The 16,851-nt window shown below is 41.1% G+C and overlaps 1 protein-coding gene across 1 annotated transcript in view; it reads right to left on the bottom strand.

Annotated features, from left to right (window-relative positions):
* The window catches only part of CDC73 (cell division cycle 73), a 116,207-nt gene that overhangs the window by 8,443 nt on the left and 90,913 nt on the right, over nucleotides 1-16,851 (bottom strand). Inside the window, exons 11-14 of the mRNA XM_053391453.1 lie at nucleotides 8,730-8,787; nucleotides 5,594-5,629; nucleotides 5,318-5,405; nucleotides 791-952 (exon numbers count right to left, since the gene is read on the bottom strand). Of these exons, the coding sequence (XP_053247428.1) occupies nucleotides 791-952; nucleotides 5,318-5,405; nucleotides 5,594-5,629; nucleotides 8,730-8,787 (344 nt within the window). The remainder of the gene's footprint in view (nucleotides 1-790; nucleotides 953-5,317; nucleotides 5,406-5,593; nucleotides 5,630-8,729; nucleotides 8,788-16,851) is intronic.

The following is a 16,851-nucleotide window of genomic DNA, read 5'->3' as shown; positions in this document are numbered from 1 at the left end:
CTTTTGCATTCCCCCAAGAGAGTTGACAGTTTTGTTTGCAGTTTGGGAAAAAGAAACATACTTTCTGCTAATCACATTAGAAGTGACCCACTGTCATAATGCTCTTTTCATGGAAAAAACAATGGCCATTGTGGATTTTGTAGACCCAGACAACTATGGAACGTTGCAGTTTAAGAGGACCTATAACTCAGTGCTCTCTTCATGAGTGTCCCAAAGGAACACTCTTAGTAACAAATTATCATCATCATCATCATCATCATCATCATCATCATCATCATCATTACCCCACCCATCAAACACTAAAAACTTCCTAAACAGGGTTGCCTTCAGATGTCTTCTAAAAGTCAGATACTTGTTTATTTCCTTGACATCTGATGGGAGGGCATTCCACAGGGCGAGTGCCACTACTGAAAAGACCCTCTGCCTGGTTCCCTGTAACCTCCCTTCTCGCAGGGAGGGAACCGGCAGAAGGCCCTTGGAACTGGACTTCAGTGTCTGGGCTGGACGATGGGGGTGGAGACGCTCCTTCAGGTATATTGGACCAAGGGCGTTTAGGGCTTTTAAAGTCAGCACTAACACTATGAATTGTGCTCGGAAATGTGCTGGGATTGTGCCCATTTGACACAGCCATGTTAGCAATCAAATATTCAATGAGAAGGTATGATGCCAGAATGGCTATTTCGAGAAATGAAAGTAAGTGGACAGTACTTGGCTTCAAGGGGGCTGTATCCGAGCTCTATTGTCAGCAGTAGGGAAACAGCAACAGCAGCAAAATTTCACTCTCCCTTACCAATCTTGAGGCATAAGTTTTAGAGGCTGATCAACCACACGATACGGTACTGTAACACTGACTGTAGTTCCACCAGGCTGCATCTGATCTTTCCTTCTCTGTATTAAAGTTTCATTTTCTCGCTGGCAACCTTGCTTTTTCTTTTCATCAGATGGCACAAACCTTAAATATAAGCACGACGAGAAAATAAACAGACTGGGACTAATTGATTTGGTGCAGTCAAGGTAAAGCAGACATTACGTAGTCAAGAGATTAATCAGAAATTGGACAGAATCAAGGGGAATCACTGAACAATACAAGCTAACAGAGCCTCTAAATTGATCAAAATAATTTCAGAAAATCTCTAGGCTACTCCAAAAAATAGAGACATGCATGCTATTTAAATGGATATTTTACACCACAAATGGTGTCACTAGAAATAAATTCCAGATGGATAGGTGTGTTAAGTCTATGCCTGAAAAGTAACAAAAAGTCCTATGGCACCTTATATACCAACAAATTTATCGCAGCATAAGCTTTTGTGAGCCAGATCTCGCTTTGTCAGATGTAGGTGGGCTGTGGTCCACAAAGATTTATGCCACAATAAATTTGTTAGTTTGTAACATTTCACAGGATTCAGTTTTTATTAAAGACAAGGACGACTTGGCAGTCTTGCAAAAAAGCCTACATGCCTAGGAGCCTAATCTTACAGTTCATTTTGGCTGCAAGGATGTACCGTATCAACTGCTAGATGTCTCTCAGAAGAGAAGAAATCAAACTCTGTTAATTGACATGCATCAATTTACATATATTCAAATTCATTAACTCCACAGCAGCCAAAGTAGCAACAATGGAACAAGAAGGAAATTTCTCCCACTTATTTGAACATTTCATGACGTGTTTAGATGCATGGAAGATAATGTTCAGTAGTGCCATGGAAGGTAAACTCGAGTAAAAGAAGGAATCTGAATTAGACGAATCCAGAAAGGTTTTCATGACAGCAACTCATTTTTGTTGTTGTTGTTGTTTAGTCGTTTAGTCGTGTCCGACTCTTCGTGACCCCATGGACCAGAGAACGCCAGGCACCTCTGTCCTCCACTGCCTCCCGCAGTTTGGTCAGACTCATGTTTGTAGCTTCGAGAACACTGTCCAACCATCTTGTCCTCTGTCGTCCCCTTCTCCTTGTGCCCTCCATCTTTCCCAACATCAGGGTCTTTTGCAGGGAGTCTTCTCTTCTCATGAGGTGGCCAAAGTACTGGAGCCTCAGCTTCACAATCTGTCCTTCCAGTGAGCACTCAGGGCTGATTTCCTTCAGAATGGAGAGGTTTGATCTTCTTGCAGTCCATGGGACTCTCAAGAGTCTCCTCCAGCACCATAATTCAAAAGCATCAATTCTTCGGCGATCAGCCTTCTTTATGGTCCAGCTCTCACTTCCATACATCACTACTGGGAAAACCATAGCTTTAACTATACGAACCTTTGTTGGCAAGGTGATGTCTCTACTTCTCAAGATGCTGTCTAGGCCTGTCATTGCCCTTCTCCCAAGAAGCAGGCGTCTTTTAATTTTGTGGCTGCTGTCACCATCTGCAGTGATCATGGAGCCCAAGAAAGTAAAATCTCTCACTGCCTCTATTTCTTCCCCTTCTATTTGCCAGGAGGTGATGGGACCAGTGGCCATGATCTTCGTTTTTTTGATGTTGAGCTTCAGACCATATTTTGCGCTCTCCTCTTTCACCCTCATTAAAAGGTTCTTTAATTCCTCCTCACTTTCTGCCATCAAGGTTGTGTCATCTGCATATCTGAGGTTGTTGATATTTCTTCCGGCAATCTTAATTCCGGCTAGGGATTCATCCAGCCCAGCCTTTCGCATGATAAATTCTGCATATAAGTTAAATAAGCAGGGAGACAAAATACAGCCTTGTCGTACTCCTTTTCCAATTTTGAACCAATCAGTTGTTCCATATCCAGTTCTAACTGTAGCTTCTTGTCCCACATAGAGATTTCTCAGGAGACAGATGAGGTGATCAGGCACTCCCATTTCTTTAAGAACTTGCCATAGTTTGCCGTGGTCGACACAGTCAAAAGCAACTCATTAGAAGCATAAATATGGTGAAAAAGAAATGGTTAGACAGCTCATTGCCAAATCCCAATACGTACATTTTAGGTTCTAGCAATATAAACAACTGAAAACAAACATCATATTTAAACAATGCATTTATTGAATTTCCTTGCTTTCAGAAGCAATAAATAGTTTCTTCTTAGAAATGGTCAATAGCAGTACAATTACTGACCAATTGCTTCCTTTTTGAGCTAGCGATCAAGACAATCTCACCCTTTTAAATTGAACACAGAAAGTGCACGATTAATATTCACATACTGATCTCCTTTGCATTATGGGCCTTTGCATTATGGGAAAAAAAGTTTATTGAAGGTTAATACTTATGATGCCTTAAACCTGGCTCTTTGATGAGATACCTGGAGAAACATGACGAATTAAGGAAAATATGAACTCCAGATCTGCTATTTATGAGTACCTTTTCAATAAGAAGCAAACAAAATAACTTACTTTTATTATCTCAAGAAAATAAATCCAGAAATAATGGCAATTTTGCCTTTCTATTTATCTGTCCGTCCATCCATCCATCTCTCCATACAAACACCGCCCTTCCTTCATCATAAGATCTCAGAGCAGTTTACAGAATAAAGATGAGAGTGAGCTCAGTGTGTGTTTTTTTTTCTAAACCCCAATAAATTAGTTTTGTCCACCTACAAATTCTAGTAACTCTTATTATCGCTGGAATTAGGTTTCTAGAAGGACAAATACAATAAAATGCAAATCAGAAGTGGTTTCTGAAAAATAATAACAATAACAATAATTTTATTTTAATAATAAAGGTGCCAAAGCACAATTTCAACATTTTTGTCTGGGCACACTAGAAAACATGGCATCTGAACGTTAGCTGACCCACGTCCCTCATTTTTAATTACTTTCAACTTAGCAGCATTTCCTTGAAAATGCATTTTAAAGCCTTCCATATTCTTTTCTTCAGTTCAGCACAGTCTCAGTAACACTTCCTGCAATAAGTGGAGAACTATGACATTTTCCCAACATGGGTAACATGCCACGGGGTGAAGGCAGCCAAGTACAAAACGTGAGAACATAATGATGGGAAAGCGTTATGCTCCAGGAATTCCTAAGAAGCCAACCTCCTTTCTTGGTTTGGGACTCACAAGAGAAGAAATTGAAGTGGCAAACCACCAATAGATTTGGAGCGATGTGGTTCAGTATTGTTAGGAGATGACTTATTTTTTCATCCACACCAGGTCAAAGTATAATTCACAATTTTTAGATAAGCAAAATATGGAAGGACACTGAGATGTTGGCAATTTCCCAGACTAAAGCCATGTGCTATAAGAATTGCTCTTTTTTAACATACCTGTCACTTAGATCTTTATCAATTAGTTGCTCCACAGATGCTCTTACCAAAAAACAAAGCAAGATACATTGTCCATACCATTTATGAGAATATGCATGACAACTTGGATCATGCTTGTTGTTCATAGAATCATAGAATCATACAGTGTTCTCATCACTGTATCTCACAGAGATAAAACCCACTGCGACACACAGAAGAGAGAACAGGAAACACAGCTGGATGCACAAACTAATTTAAATGGAAGGTGAGATTTTCCTTCTCTAATTTGGGGGTGTAAAATATACAGACAGCGGATGAAAATTAGACTGCCAGTCATGACAGTCACACACTGATTTGCCAGACTACAAAGAAATGCTCCTCAAGGTCACAAATCTTTAGTGGCAAAACACTGCATTCATGGGATGATAAAGGGATAGGACTAATAGAAGTACAGAAACAGTTGCAGCCTCCTGAGGACCATAAAAGATGTGTAGAAAGAAGGGCAGAACTTCAAATACAAAACCTGCAAATGTCTGATTCGCTCGCATTTCAGCTACCAAGTCTAGGAGATTCTTCTTGCCACACATTTTTTATTTATAATTTTATTATTTTGATGTTGAAAACTAAAATCTAAAGTTTAAGCACAATGTAAAGGAAAACATTACAAATATAAATCAAATTAAAATTCACACAATATACGAAAGCAGAGCCTATGCACACAGGGTTCAACCACTGTACTGATTTGTGAATCAATACATCAACCAACCTACAATACAACACGAAGTGTGCCTCAAAAGGCAAAAGGAAAGGCAGAAAACCTAAACTAAACTTTTCTTTTTTTAAAAAAAGGCTTTTAAAAAGCAAATCCATATTTTTGTTCAGATCTGAGTGTACCTCTGGTATCTATATGCTTTCTGCATGGAAGTTAAGAGGTTCTGTAGAACTCACAATCATAGTGTTGTGTTTCTTTTGTTTCTGCTAAGGAACCTATGCTGTAGTCACCAATTTTGTCATAAAAAATTAAAATGCCGCTGATATAAAATAACATGCACTGTTTCTATAGTAACTTACAACTTCAGCTACATTTTTTTACACCTGACTTTTACGAAGCATATTTTACTCAGCTACTTACTTTAGATCCTGCAGAAGATCTTTTGCATTGAGCATAGTTATTAAAGAGGTGGTAGCTGCTGGAATAATGATGATGGGTGTTCGAGATCCTGTAGAGAGATAATTTGAAAAACAAAACAAAGACATAATTTTAACAAAATGCCATTCTCATCATCATTTTTAACCCCTGCTCTGCAGCTTAAAAAATTATGAACTAATTGTAAATCCTTACTTCGTATTTGCCACAAAATATAGGCTGTTTATGATTAAAGGGCTTACAAAATTAGAAGCAACTCACCTTTTTTCTGGTTTGGAGGTGGTCTTGCTTGGGAGACTGTGCAGAGGAAAAAGAAACCACAAAATCATTGCTTTATATAACAAATTTTGATTCTGGATAAGATTAGTCAAATTTATTAGCCTGGAATAATAAATCCTTAATTCACTTCCACATGGTGTCACTTGGTTATTATTTGCATTAATGCTGCAGTAGAAATGTGAGTTCTAAGAAGTACTCACAGCTCTTGTGATCCTGGCATGAGATACCGGAGCAGGCAACTAACAAGGGGGAAAACTATTTTCTGCCTATTTTCAAATCCATTCTCTGAGAAACACTGGACAATATTTTCCTCTTCTGAATCACAGTAGCATAGCACATGCCATGACATTTTGTTCCTACAGTGTGGTGAGATTACATCCTTAAGAACTTGGTCATAATTTCCTCCAGCAGGGGAACATTTGTGTCTGCACCAACAGTTACCAGAAACGTGGATTTTATTCTAACCCAGGAAATTTAAGACTGGGTTTGAAGTTGGTTACAAATTCTGATTAGCAGTGAACACAATCGGCATACGGTACAATGAAAGAAATTGCCCAGTTCAGCAAATGTTCAGACTCAAATGTTGTACTTTGAGGAAGCAAATGAAAGCTCATCAACTGAACACTCAACAAGTAACTTTTCAGGTTTTACAAAAATGGAGTGCAACTCACAACTTCCCAGCACTGTGGGGTGGTACACTGTGGGTGACTACTCTTGACCGAGGGCTGAGGAAATCTCTTCCCAGTCTCAGCACCGTCACTGGGAGAAGATGAGCAGCTGGGAAAGGCAATTGCCCAATCCTAAGTATGCCTGAGGGACTGGGGTGGCGCTGTGGTCTAAACCACTGAACCTCTAGGCTTGCCGATCAGAAGGTTGGCAGTTCAAATCCCTGTGACAGGGTGAGCTCCCGTTGCTCGGTCCCAACTCCTGCCCACCTAGCAGTTCGAAAGCAAGTCAAAGTGCAAGTAGATAAATAGGTACCACTCCGGCGGGAAGGTAAGTGGCGTTTCCGTGCACTGCTCTGGTTTCTCCAGAAGCGGCTTAGTTATGCTGGCCACATGACCCGGAAGCTGTACGCCGGCTCCCTCGGCCAGTAGAACGAGATGAGCGCTGCAACCCCAGAGTCGTACGCAACTTGACTCAACTGTCCTTCACCTTTACCTTTTTAAGTATGCCTGAGGTTTGAAGGGACATGAGAGCATCACCCTGCAGTGTTGCAATGTAAAGGGGCAACTGTTGGCATAACCCATCACACTTTAGGAGGACAGCTGCAGCTATATAATTACTTACTTTACTAAGTGCTTTCAGGATTGCATCAACGCTGACTTCAAATTTCATAGTACACTGCCTATGAAACTCTGTTAAGATCCCATGATCACTGGTGGTACTGTATAAATATATAAGACTACTAAAGAAATTAAACCATTTTGTAGTGAAATCCTGAGGGAATGCTTTCTTCAGATGCTTCATGGCACTTTGCTTGTTTCTTTGTACTCTTGCAGGATGGAAGGTCAGTCGTGATATTGGCCACCCTTTGTACTGACGAAGGTCTGTACAGGCCTTTCAGTTAATATGTGTGAAATCGCATCTGGCAGTGTGACCCCCATGTGCAACGGCTTATCCAGATGTATTTCTGCTCTTGCTATTTCTACCCTTTTCATATCATTGCCTGTCAGTTCCAAACACATTCTTATTCTCAACAGCCTGGTGAGATAAATATGACAGGCAGTATGACCTTTCTAAGCATAGGCACATAGCTGCAAAGATAACATAACCAGTAAAAAATTCCAATACTATGCCAGTCTAACTACATTAGCATTCCATCTTAAAATATCTTTTAGACGTTGATCATTTTAAAGCAAAGGCAAAACCAAACAAAAACACCTATTCCTGCGAATTTTGCATCTGGAAAAGTTGAAAAGTGTATAGTCATTTCCATTAGGAGGGCACAAGGAGCTGTTGCAATGAAGATGCCTAACAAATTGATCCAATTCACATTGAATCCCCCCCCCCATTAATTTATTCTCCTAACTTCTCTTTATTCTATAGCTACTTAGTACCTATTTAACAGCATTATTCTTTCCCCAGCCTGCCATCACAATCCAGTCACCATTTGGTGCTAAAAATACTCACATGGCCTTGCAGTATTTACATGGCATCCACTCTTAGCATCAGTTCAAGAGATAGTTGCTGTTAATTGTCAGCATAAACTGAGTATTTCTCAAGGGTTTTGACATCCACTATAGCTTGAATTTAAACAGCCAGACACTTGTTTTGCGCAGTGACCTTGGGAGCGGTAGTTCTGCATAGGGGTCTAGGGGTCTCTAACAACAGTTTTGGAATCCTCACCAAACTACAACAGCCATAATTCTTTGCGGTTCAGCAAACCAAACACTATAGTACTGACATGCCCTGACTCACCATTCAACATTGGAAATATTAGTATGTCCCAGAGGTGCTTAGTGCAAGACATAATGGTTGTTAAAAACCCCTGTCTAACTATTTAAAGCCAGAGACCAAAGTATTTTCTACAACTAATGCATACTAAAATCAGTGCGGATTTAAAGCCAGGTCATGCATTTTGTGCTCTATTGCTTCCTGCAGACAAGATGTGAGAGCTTCTTGCTGTGAGTGCTTATGGGTAAGGATACATACCACTCAGGTTAAGAGCCTGGATGGGTTAAAGAGTGAGGGAGAAAGGTCTTAAGATGCTCAAATGCCACAGAGTAAGAGCCTGTTGTGTGTGAGAGAAACCGAGTGAATAGGCTGCCTTGGTGGAAAATGGGATGGGAATTATTCCTAGTCCATTGCTGGCTTAATTTGTTTGAATGTCTTGCATTAATGGCATTTTTACTTAGATATCTGGCTAAAGTAGAAATTTTTATTTTTGTCACTGTAGTTTTTGCTTGTTTATCTTATGTCAGAATTGTTAATTTGTTGTTTATTAGCTTTGTTTATATGATTTTGCAATTTTTACTAATTGTTTTTCTCTTTTTATTTTATTACTTTGTTACCTTCTCTGAGTTTGAAAATATTTAATGAAGAGCAGGATATAAACACTGCAAATGAATTAATAAATACATACACATGAAATACTGATTTTAAAAGGTAGATTTACCTGGTCTTGGCACAGGCTGAGCTGCTGGGGTTTGGGTCTTCCGTGCCGAAGCGCCTTCCTTTAGAAAGAGGAAAGTCAGCCTTTAATATAATAAAACTTTTATTCATATACACGTAAACACTCTCTCTTTCTCGCCAGGAAAACGATTCAAGCAAATAATTAATAAGACCAGCATCATCTTCCAGCATCTTTTTACATAACCAATGTAATATATGCTTTAGAAAGTCTGAAAGTTTTGTTTAGGAAAAAAATCAAAGGCAGAGAAAAAGTTTAAATATAGCAACATTTGGACTCTTTATCTGAAGATGGGTGATGTCCACAGTACGTAAATAATAAATGGTGACTCCACAAAAAATATGTTCTTTTTTTATATGGACACAGCTACTCTTACACCACACCCACTTTTACAGTTGGGGCCCCAGAGGGCTGACCATGAGTCAATAAAGCTGTGGACATGAAACATAAGTTGGCCACCCCTGATTTAATGTCAACCATGGAACGTGGTGATGGCCACCTGGTTAGACAGCCTGTAAAGGGAATCAGACAAATTCATGGAGGATAAGTTATCAACAATGACTATAGGCTACCTCAAGGACCAGAAGGAGCATCTATCTGAATACTAGTACCTAGGGTACAACAGCAGAAAATGGCTATTGTTCTCATATCCTGTTTGTGGACTTCTCATAGGTATCTGGGCTGGTCATTGTGAGAAAAAGAATGCTGGACAAGATAGCTAGGTGTTAACTACTGCTATGTTCCTGCTTTCATTCACCTGTGAAATGCCACTGGATAACTGCTGCTGATGTCAATTCAACTATTTGTTCTCAAGTAGTAGTAGTTCGCTAACAATCATAGAAATTTTTCATCACATGGGCAATGGGCAGATTATTTTAAAATTAATTAGTTGAAATAATTAATAAGCCATTTGTAACAAACTGCAGTCCAAAACTAAATGGTAGGCTACTTCATGAACTGCATGGTAGGTAGCCACTTCCCCCAATTATCAGTGAATGCCTTCACATGTGAAAGTCTTTCAACTAAACATATAATCGCAATTACACATATCCAAAAACCTCAAAGCAGAATGCTCTCAAATGAATGCATTCATGACAAATGAGAGGCAAGCTTACACAACATAAAAATTATTTCCATTTTGGGAAACGATCAGCTGTAAATGGGCCCTTAGATTCTAATATACAGATCTAAATAGGAAAACATTCAGAAGAATGTCAAATGAAGTCATTGCTTGTCAAATTGTGTGTCTGTAAGCAGATTACATCACCAGCGACTATGCTACAAGTACTACTGCTACACAGTTTCTATTCATTTTAATACAACCTAAATGGAATACAGGAAGGCAGCAAGTCCCACTGAACTGAATACAATTTGAATAGCAGCAGCATCTGGCGGATTACATCCTTGATTGAATTTGTATCCTTTTTTTACAACAGGTACTGTTATATGAAATCTGAATTAAATGTTCTCTCATGATAATTAAAACCCAATATGGCTCTTTGAAACAATCGTCTATGAGTCAAAGATACACAGTGGGCCATCTCTCATTCGTCCGGCTGATAAAGACTAGAATTTAGTTAAATATCTCCCTACAGAACTTCAATAAAACATGCCTGATTAATTACATATGGTGAACAAATCATTGCTTGGCATACAACCACCAGCTTTTGCAATGTACGAAGCACAGTATCCAGTCTCCTCTTTCGCAATGATATCACCCAGGATTTACGCCTCTTTAAAGCAAACAATTTATTCCCAAATATCTAAAACCTGCCAGTCATGAAATGACATTTTGCACAGGAAGCTGCAATGCTAGATGTGACAAATCATTACTTCACTCACACAACGTGCATCTATGCTCTACAGAAAAGGCATTTTACCACTGTTCACTTGGCTTAACGGCTTAACTGGACAGTGCATATAGAATGCCTTGATTTTAATCAGTAAGGGGAAATGAATGAGCCAGGCGGAAGGAACATTCACCACCACTCCCTTTCTGAAAGCAAGATAGATGTTTTATTATGGTCAAAGACCAGCTAGCATAACACAATAAAAACAGCGTCCATAAAGATAAAATATACAATTAGAGCAGATTGCAGCAATAGCTCATGAGTTAAAATTGAGATATATACATATACCCGTACAACTGAGATTTGGGCTACCATAAAAATTGACCCTGAGGTGCCCCAAAGGGCGACTTCAGCTCTTCCCTAGTAAGCTATTTTATTCTAGAGGATGATTTGTGCCTACAAATCTGGGCGCAGAATCTGGCTACCAGCCAGGTCGTCTTGTGATCTTTGCCTAAGAGGAAAGAATTAAGTTTAGACTTCTCTGAAAGATCGGCGAGCCTCTTCAGCAAAGGGTCAATGGTGTCTTTACAAATCTCAGCAAAAAAAAGGACATCTAAAAAATATATGTTCGGGGCAAAGTCTCTCTGTGTAAGGGACTCTTCTATAGGAGCCTTCCAGAACCGGTGAGGGCAAGGCTGAGCTTCTAGCAAGAATGAAAGCCCTTCTTGCGTTTCTGGATTCGAGGGAATAGAGATATGTTGCTGGAGCGGCTACGTATCTCCTGTTTTCTATGATTTTATAATCGGGGACCCTTGTACAGTCCTGTTGTCTCTCTATGTCCATGATTCTTTGCCTAACCACGGATCTAGATTGGCCCAGGCCCATAGTTATGAAGGTTTGGAGAGCAAGGCCCAGTTTCTGAAGAGTGTTTAAGACTGCTGTCTGCCAGCCAGACTGAAACTGGTCACTCAGAATCAATGGGGCTATTCCTCGGGGGAGCAGTTTCAGAGTTAGCCACTTATATATTGATGTTAGAATAACATGAGCTTTGACTTTCATCATCCCTGTTTCTAGTCTGACCCATGCATTTGAAATGCATCTAGGAACTTGTGGAAGGCCTCTGAGGAGTTTGGATTGCACTCTTTCAAGGGGAATGAACAAGGAGGCGGGCCCAGAAAGGATCCGTAAAGGAGCTGTGCCAATGTTTTGGCTTTATATAATTTTAGTGCCACGGGGACATAAAAACCCCCTTGAGTTCTAAAAAATTTAAGGATAACATTTGCAGATCTTTCTCCAGCACACCCATTTGAGTTAATATGAATTTTGTTGGATCCTGATGCCTGGACCGCCATTCCTAAATATTTATAGTTTGAGACTTGTTCTAAATTTTGGCCTTGATGTTTCCAGTTTCTGAGCTTTGGTTTTTTACGAAAAGCAAGAATTTTTGTCTTCTGATAATTTATTTTGAGGCATTCCATCTCACAATAGGCAGCTATTTTTCTTAGTGCTCTTCTAAGCCCTACAGGGGTTCTGGATAGTATTACCGCGTCATCTGCGTAAAGCAGAGCCGTGATGTGTCGGTTTGCTAACTTCTGAGGATGGAAGTCGAGGTTATGGAGAGTGGTTACCAGGTTATTTAAATAAAAATTAAATAATAAAGCGGCCAAAAGGCATCCTTACCTAACACCCTTAAATATTTTGATGGGATCTGTTAAGTGCCCTAGCTGAAAGAAAGATACAAAAGTCTGCTTTGGAAGGGAAAGTCTTACTGAATATTAAAAAGAAGATGTAACACTAGAAGTTACATGTAGAACAGCTACATGTACACAGAGCAATTCAGGAAGCCAAAGCCTTTTGCCCCAGCAGCATACAAAATACTGGGTTGCATGCAATGCTAGCTAGCCATGCTCACAGCAGACCCACTGAAGGTAATGGACATGACTAACATAGTTCTAGTTGCTATAATCTCAGCATAACTTAGCTGGATGCAACCTGAACATTGTACTGTCCTTATAGCTGGTCTGACATATACACCACAAACCACCAAACCACCAAGAATTGAAGAGGAGAGGAAAAGAAAGACAATTCTACTGTTCTTGGACAATGTGGTGCCTGAAGTGTACTCAAGGTGCAAAACTGCTACCAGCTATGTACTGCAGTTATAACTTATATGAAATCAAATCATCTGGGAGAGCTACACTCATACTGCCCAGAAAGGAAGCCGTCATATACAAAGTCAAACTTTGTCTACAGTGACTGGCAACAGCTGTCCAGTGTTTCAGACAGTGGTCTCGCCCAGCTCTACCTGGAGATGCTGGGGATTGAAATCTTAGATTTTCTGGGTGGTGGCAGCGGGGTTACAGGGGACTGCAATAGGAGGAGGAAATGAAATGTTTATTGGCTTTATTTTTTAAAGACGTGTATCTCGCCTACTTTCAGAGGAACTCAAGGCAGCTAACAAGTCATGGCGTGTCCAGACTTGGTCCTCATCAAGCTGCTTGTATTCCAGGCTGTTTGTTTTCACTTTGGTTATTTCCCCACTAGATGTGTGGCAATATTTCTGTAACACACAACTGCAGAACTAGCTTGCTTAGTGTACACAAGCAAACCACTGCCGAGGTTTTTAAAGAGCTCCTTGCCTTTAAGCAAACACTTTCTGTTTGCAGGTTTAGATTGTTTGATTACTTCTCAAGAGAGCGGAATCTATAATGAGCCAAACTGAGCATTGCTCCTCATCAAGAGGGGAAAGAAAGCAAGCAAATTGCTTTAGGTAGCAAATGAAGGGCACACCTTTCTCCCCCCTGCTTCCACACACAACCATGACTACAGCTGCTGCTGGCCTCTGGCTATTGTTTCTTTGAGCTGGCTTTTGGGCACTTGGATGAAACAGCTCTCTTGATTCCTGGGTGGAGTAAGCTGCCACTCTATAAAAAAAGAATGGAGGGTGAAAGAGCGCCAAGCTGCTTTATGAGTTCCTTGAGCTATTTGCTTTCCCTGTACTGCCTCTCAGTCTCCATTCTTCCAATTGGCTGGAAGGAGAAAGGGAGAGGACAGAGCATCATGACCGTGGCAAAGCCAGCAAGGAGACTGTTTCACTGTGGCTGTGGCAGTGGTGGGGACACGGTGCTACTTACCACCTTGCACAGTCAGATGCCTAGACGTGGCAGCTGCAACAGAAATGGTTTGCCTGTTGCTGCTAGAAGAATCTGCATGTTTTGGGTTGTGTAGTAGCGGCATGTCATCTGCCTGCCCCCAGCAGAGCCAGCCTTGCAGACTGACTGAGGTGTGTGCGCGCGTGCTCTTTCCCATTCAAGAAAGCTAATGCACAAGGCACAGCATTCCTGCCAGGTTGCAGTTTAATTGCTCACTGTTGTCACTCAGTTTGCTTTACTTCTTTCCCCCTCTTGATGAGGAGCGGGTTCAGGATTCTGGGTTTCCCTTCTCATTCCGCTTTACGGAGTCCCTTCAAGTTGCACTTTCTAATTCCATCTCTCCAACAACACTCCACATCCTAGCTGCTGTCTTGGCATTTTTCCAATATAAAGAAACAAGTAAGAGAACATTCCCCAAGGGTCCCCCGCCTTTCCCAAATTTACTGCCCCCCCTTCCACCAATTGCTCTGAATAGCAGCTTGCCTGCTTTTCTGGAGAGCTAAGCAGTGAAATACAAAAGAACAACACAACTTCCTTCTCCTTTCATTTCACTTGGCTTTCTCCCTCTACACAGCATTCAAGTTTGCTTTAAAAAAAAAAGTGCTACTATGTTGGGGTGTGGGGGAGAAAGGCTTGCTTCAAGGTTAAATCCAAGTAGGACCGCAGCCTTCACTTTGGAGTTGAGATGGGAGGGATATGACATGATGACACCATAGGAAAGGTGTGCATGCAAATGAGGTCATAGCCAATAATTACAATTGCCACACACAACTGCCACGGGGAAGCGGTCCTTCCGAAAATATGAGTGAGTACTTTGACAATGCTGTTCAGAAAACCCCACACTTAAGACAAGAAAGGAATGTCCTGCATAATTACTCCTCTAACTAGCCTGTAGTACTACATTCATTTTTCTACTCAAACAACTTTCCATATTTCCAGTGATCAACCATCAGTTGCATACCCCTTGCTTGTTTTCCATTGCATTTTCCAACTTTAAGCCTCCCTGCAGCTGCAGCTACACACAGGAATGATGACAATGTGCTGCTACCAACTCAGATGTCATGCTGGCCTGCACATGGGAACAGCTGCATGTGACTGGCAGAAACAAATTGATGCAGCCACAGCCCTCATTGTTGTTCATCGGCCCTGAATTACAAGGTGTAGGAGAACAGAACATGGAGAGGAAAATATTGACTGGGATCTTTGGAAAAGGGATCTAAATTGTCACCGTGTGCTAGCCACTAGGATCCCCACTCAGACTTTTACCGTCTTCTGTGTGATCACAAACTTCCAGGGTTTTCTCTGCAGCCACAAAGACTAGCTATTTGCTTTAAATCAAATAATGAAGGAAACAGATTAAGATTCTGCTTGGTTTGCCAAGTGCATTATTCCACATGCCATCAAGCAGATACAGCCAAGAAGGTTTCTAAAGCCCATGACTGATCACCCAGTACAGTCACAGATATCGCTAAGCTGTTCCCAGATCCTTTGCATATTTAGGTCTTGGATGGACAAACACATTTGAACCCTCCCTTTTCTTTGTCTTAGATGCATGCAATCAACTCAACTCAGTGGAAGTGTTTTGTTTTTAAAGCCTACATTCATGAAACACCAATAAAGGCATTTGGACAACACTGTCTCATTTCATGTGTACAGGTTCAGATGCAGAACAAGCCACAAAAACTGCATCCACGCCGTTTCCTGCTGCCATTAGACATTCACTGTCAGTTCTTGGCATTGCTCACAGCAGTCTAGCTCGATCTTCCTCGTCCTTTCCTGGCACCAGCAGAGCTATGGGAATGGAGGGTGAAAGGAAGGACAGAGAGAACGGAGCCTGAGGCTGTTCTCTCGGCCAGGACCACATGAGCTGAATGAGGTGACAACTGAGCGCTTCTAAGCTAGACAGAAGCTTATGCCAGCAGCAAGGAAGAGAGCCACTGTCATGAAGGCAGAGGGATGGGGATTAAATGCAGAACTTCAAGGCAAGGAGAGGAGAATTACTTCTGTCCTTTGTTGCGCGCACCCAAGCGACAAGAAACCCCAGGCGTTCCAGTGCTTACCCCAGGGTTCCGTTTCCTGGGAATGTAGGTCAATGGAGACCGTGCTGTCTTTAGGATTCAGTTTTATTTATACATATAAACAACACTCCAACAGATCTTGTCTCCCCATTAAGTTTCCAAGATCCCCAAACCATGACTTTAGCTTCTGAGTTTAGTTTCCAGTACCATCTCTCTCTCCCTCTCTCTCTCTCTCTCTCTCTCTCTCTCTCTCTCACACACACACACACACCCTTGGCCTATTGCTCTCCATCCTAGGATGATGTGGCATCTAACCAAGCAGGGATACGAAAAGGTCCCACCATTTGTCTCCATGGCAACAGAGCTCACTATGTAAGATGCTGATGATGGGTACTAGCTGAGCAGCAACGGTTTGGCCGATTCAGCTGTTTTCTCTTTCTTTTCCAATCAAGAGACACACAAATTTTTATCAAATAAATAAACTCGATAGATAACAACACCATGACAATGCATGATGGACATTAAGAAATTGCATTAGCATTCTTCTGAGGTAAAAAATGGACAGGTCTGTGTCTTTGTCAACCCTCCCAGTCTCTGCTGCTAAGGTTTTAGACAGAACGGAACCTTTATTCTTTGTGCATGCTGATAAGTACGGTAGTGTTTCATGCAATACTTATTACTTTGCCTAAGGGTCTGTTTATTTCTTGTTTGAATGCATGTGCAAGGAGAGGCTTGTGGGCTTTGAAAAGCCAGACAAGATTCAAATCCCAGAAGGGCAGTAAACATCCTACAAGAGCATGATTTTTTGTTTTTGTTTCGTTCAAAGACTTGTGGGACAAAGCAGTAAAGGCATGTAGGGATTTCTAATTTTGGAGCTTGCCAGAGGAGTGCCATCACTCTGTTTTCCTTGGCTGTTTTTTCCAAGCTTCTAAAGGCAGGTGAGGTGTGAGGTTGCTCTGCGAAAACAGTGTGACTGGGGAACGGATAGGGAGGAAAGCACAAAAGGACAGGTTAATACAACAGTTTTAGTTCTCTGATAATAGGCCAGAGAGAAAGCAAAGGGATTGGGGAGGGGCAAGTAGAACAGGCTGGGAGAGAATGAGATATTTGGAGGAATAAGAGGAAGGGAGGTGTGCATGAGAGAGTA

This window comes from Podarcis raffonei, chromosome 6, assembly GCF_027172205.1.
Source record: "Podarcis raffonei isolate rPodRaf1 chromosome 6, rPodRaf1.pri, whole genome shotgun sequence".
NCBI lineage: Eukaryota > Metazoa > Chordata > Lepidosauria > Squamata > Lacertidae > Podarcis > Podarcis raffonei.
This window is presented reverse-complemented; position numbering and strand designations above follow the sequence as displayed.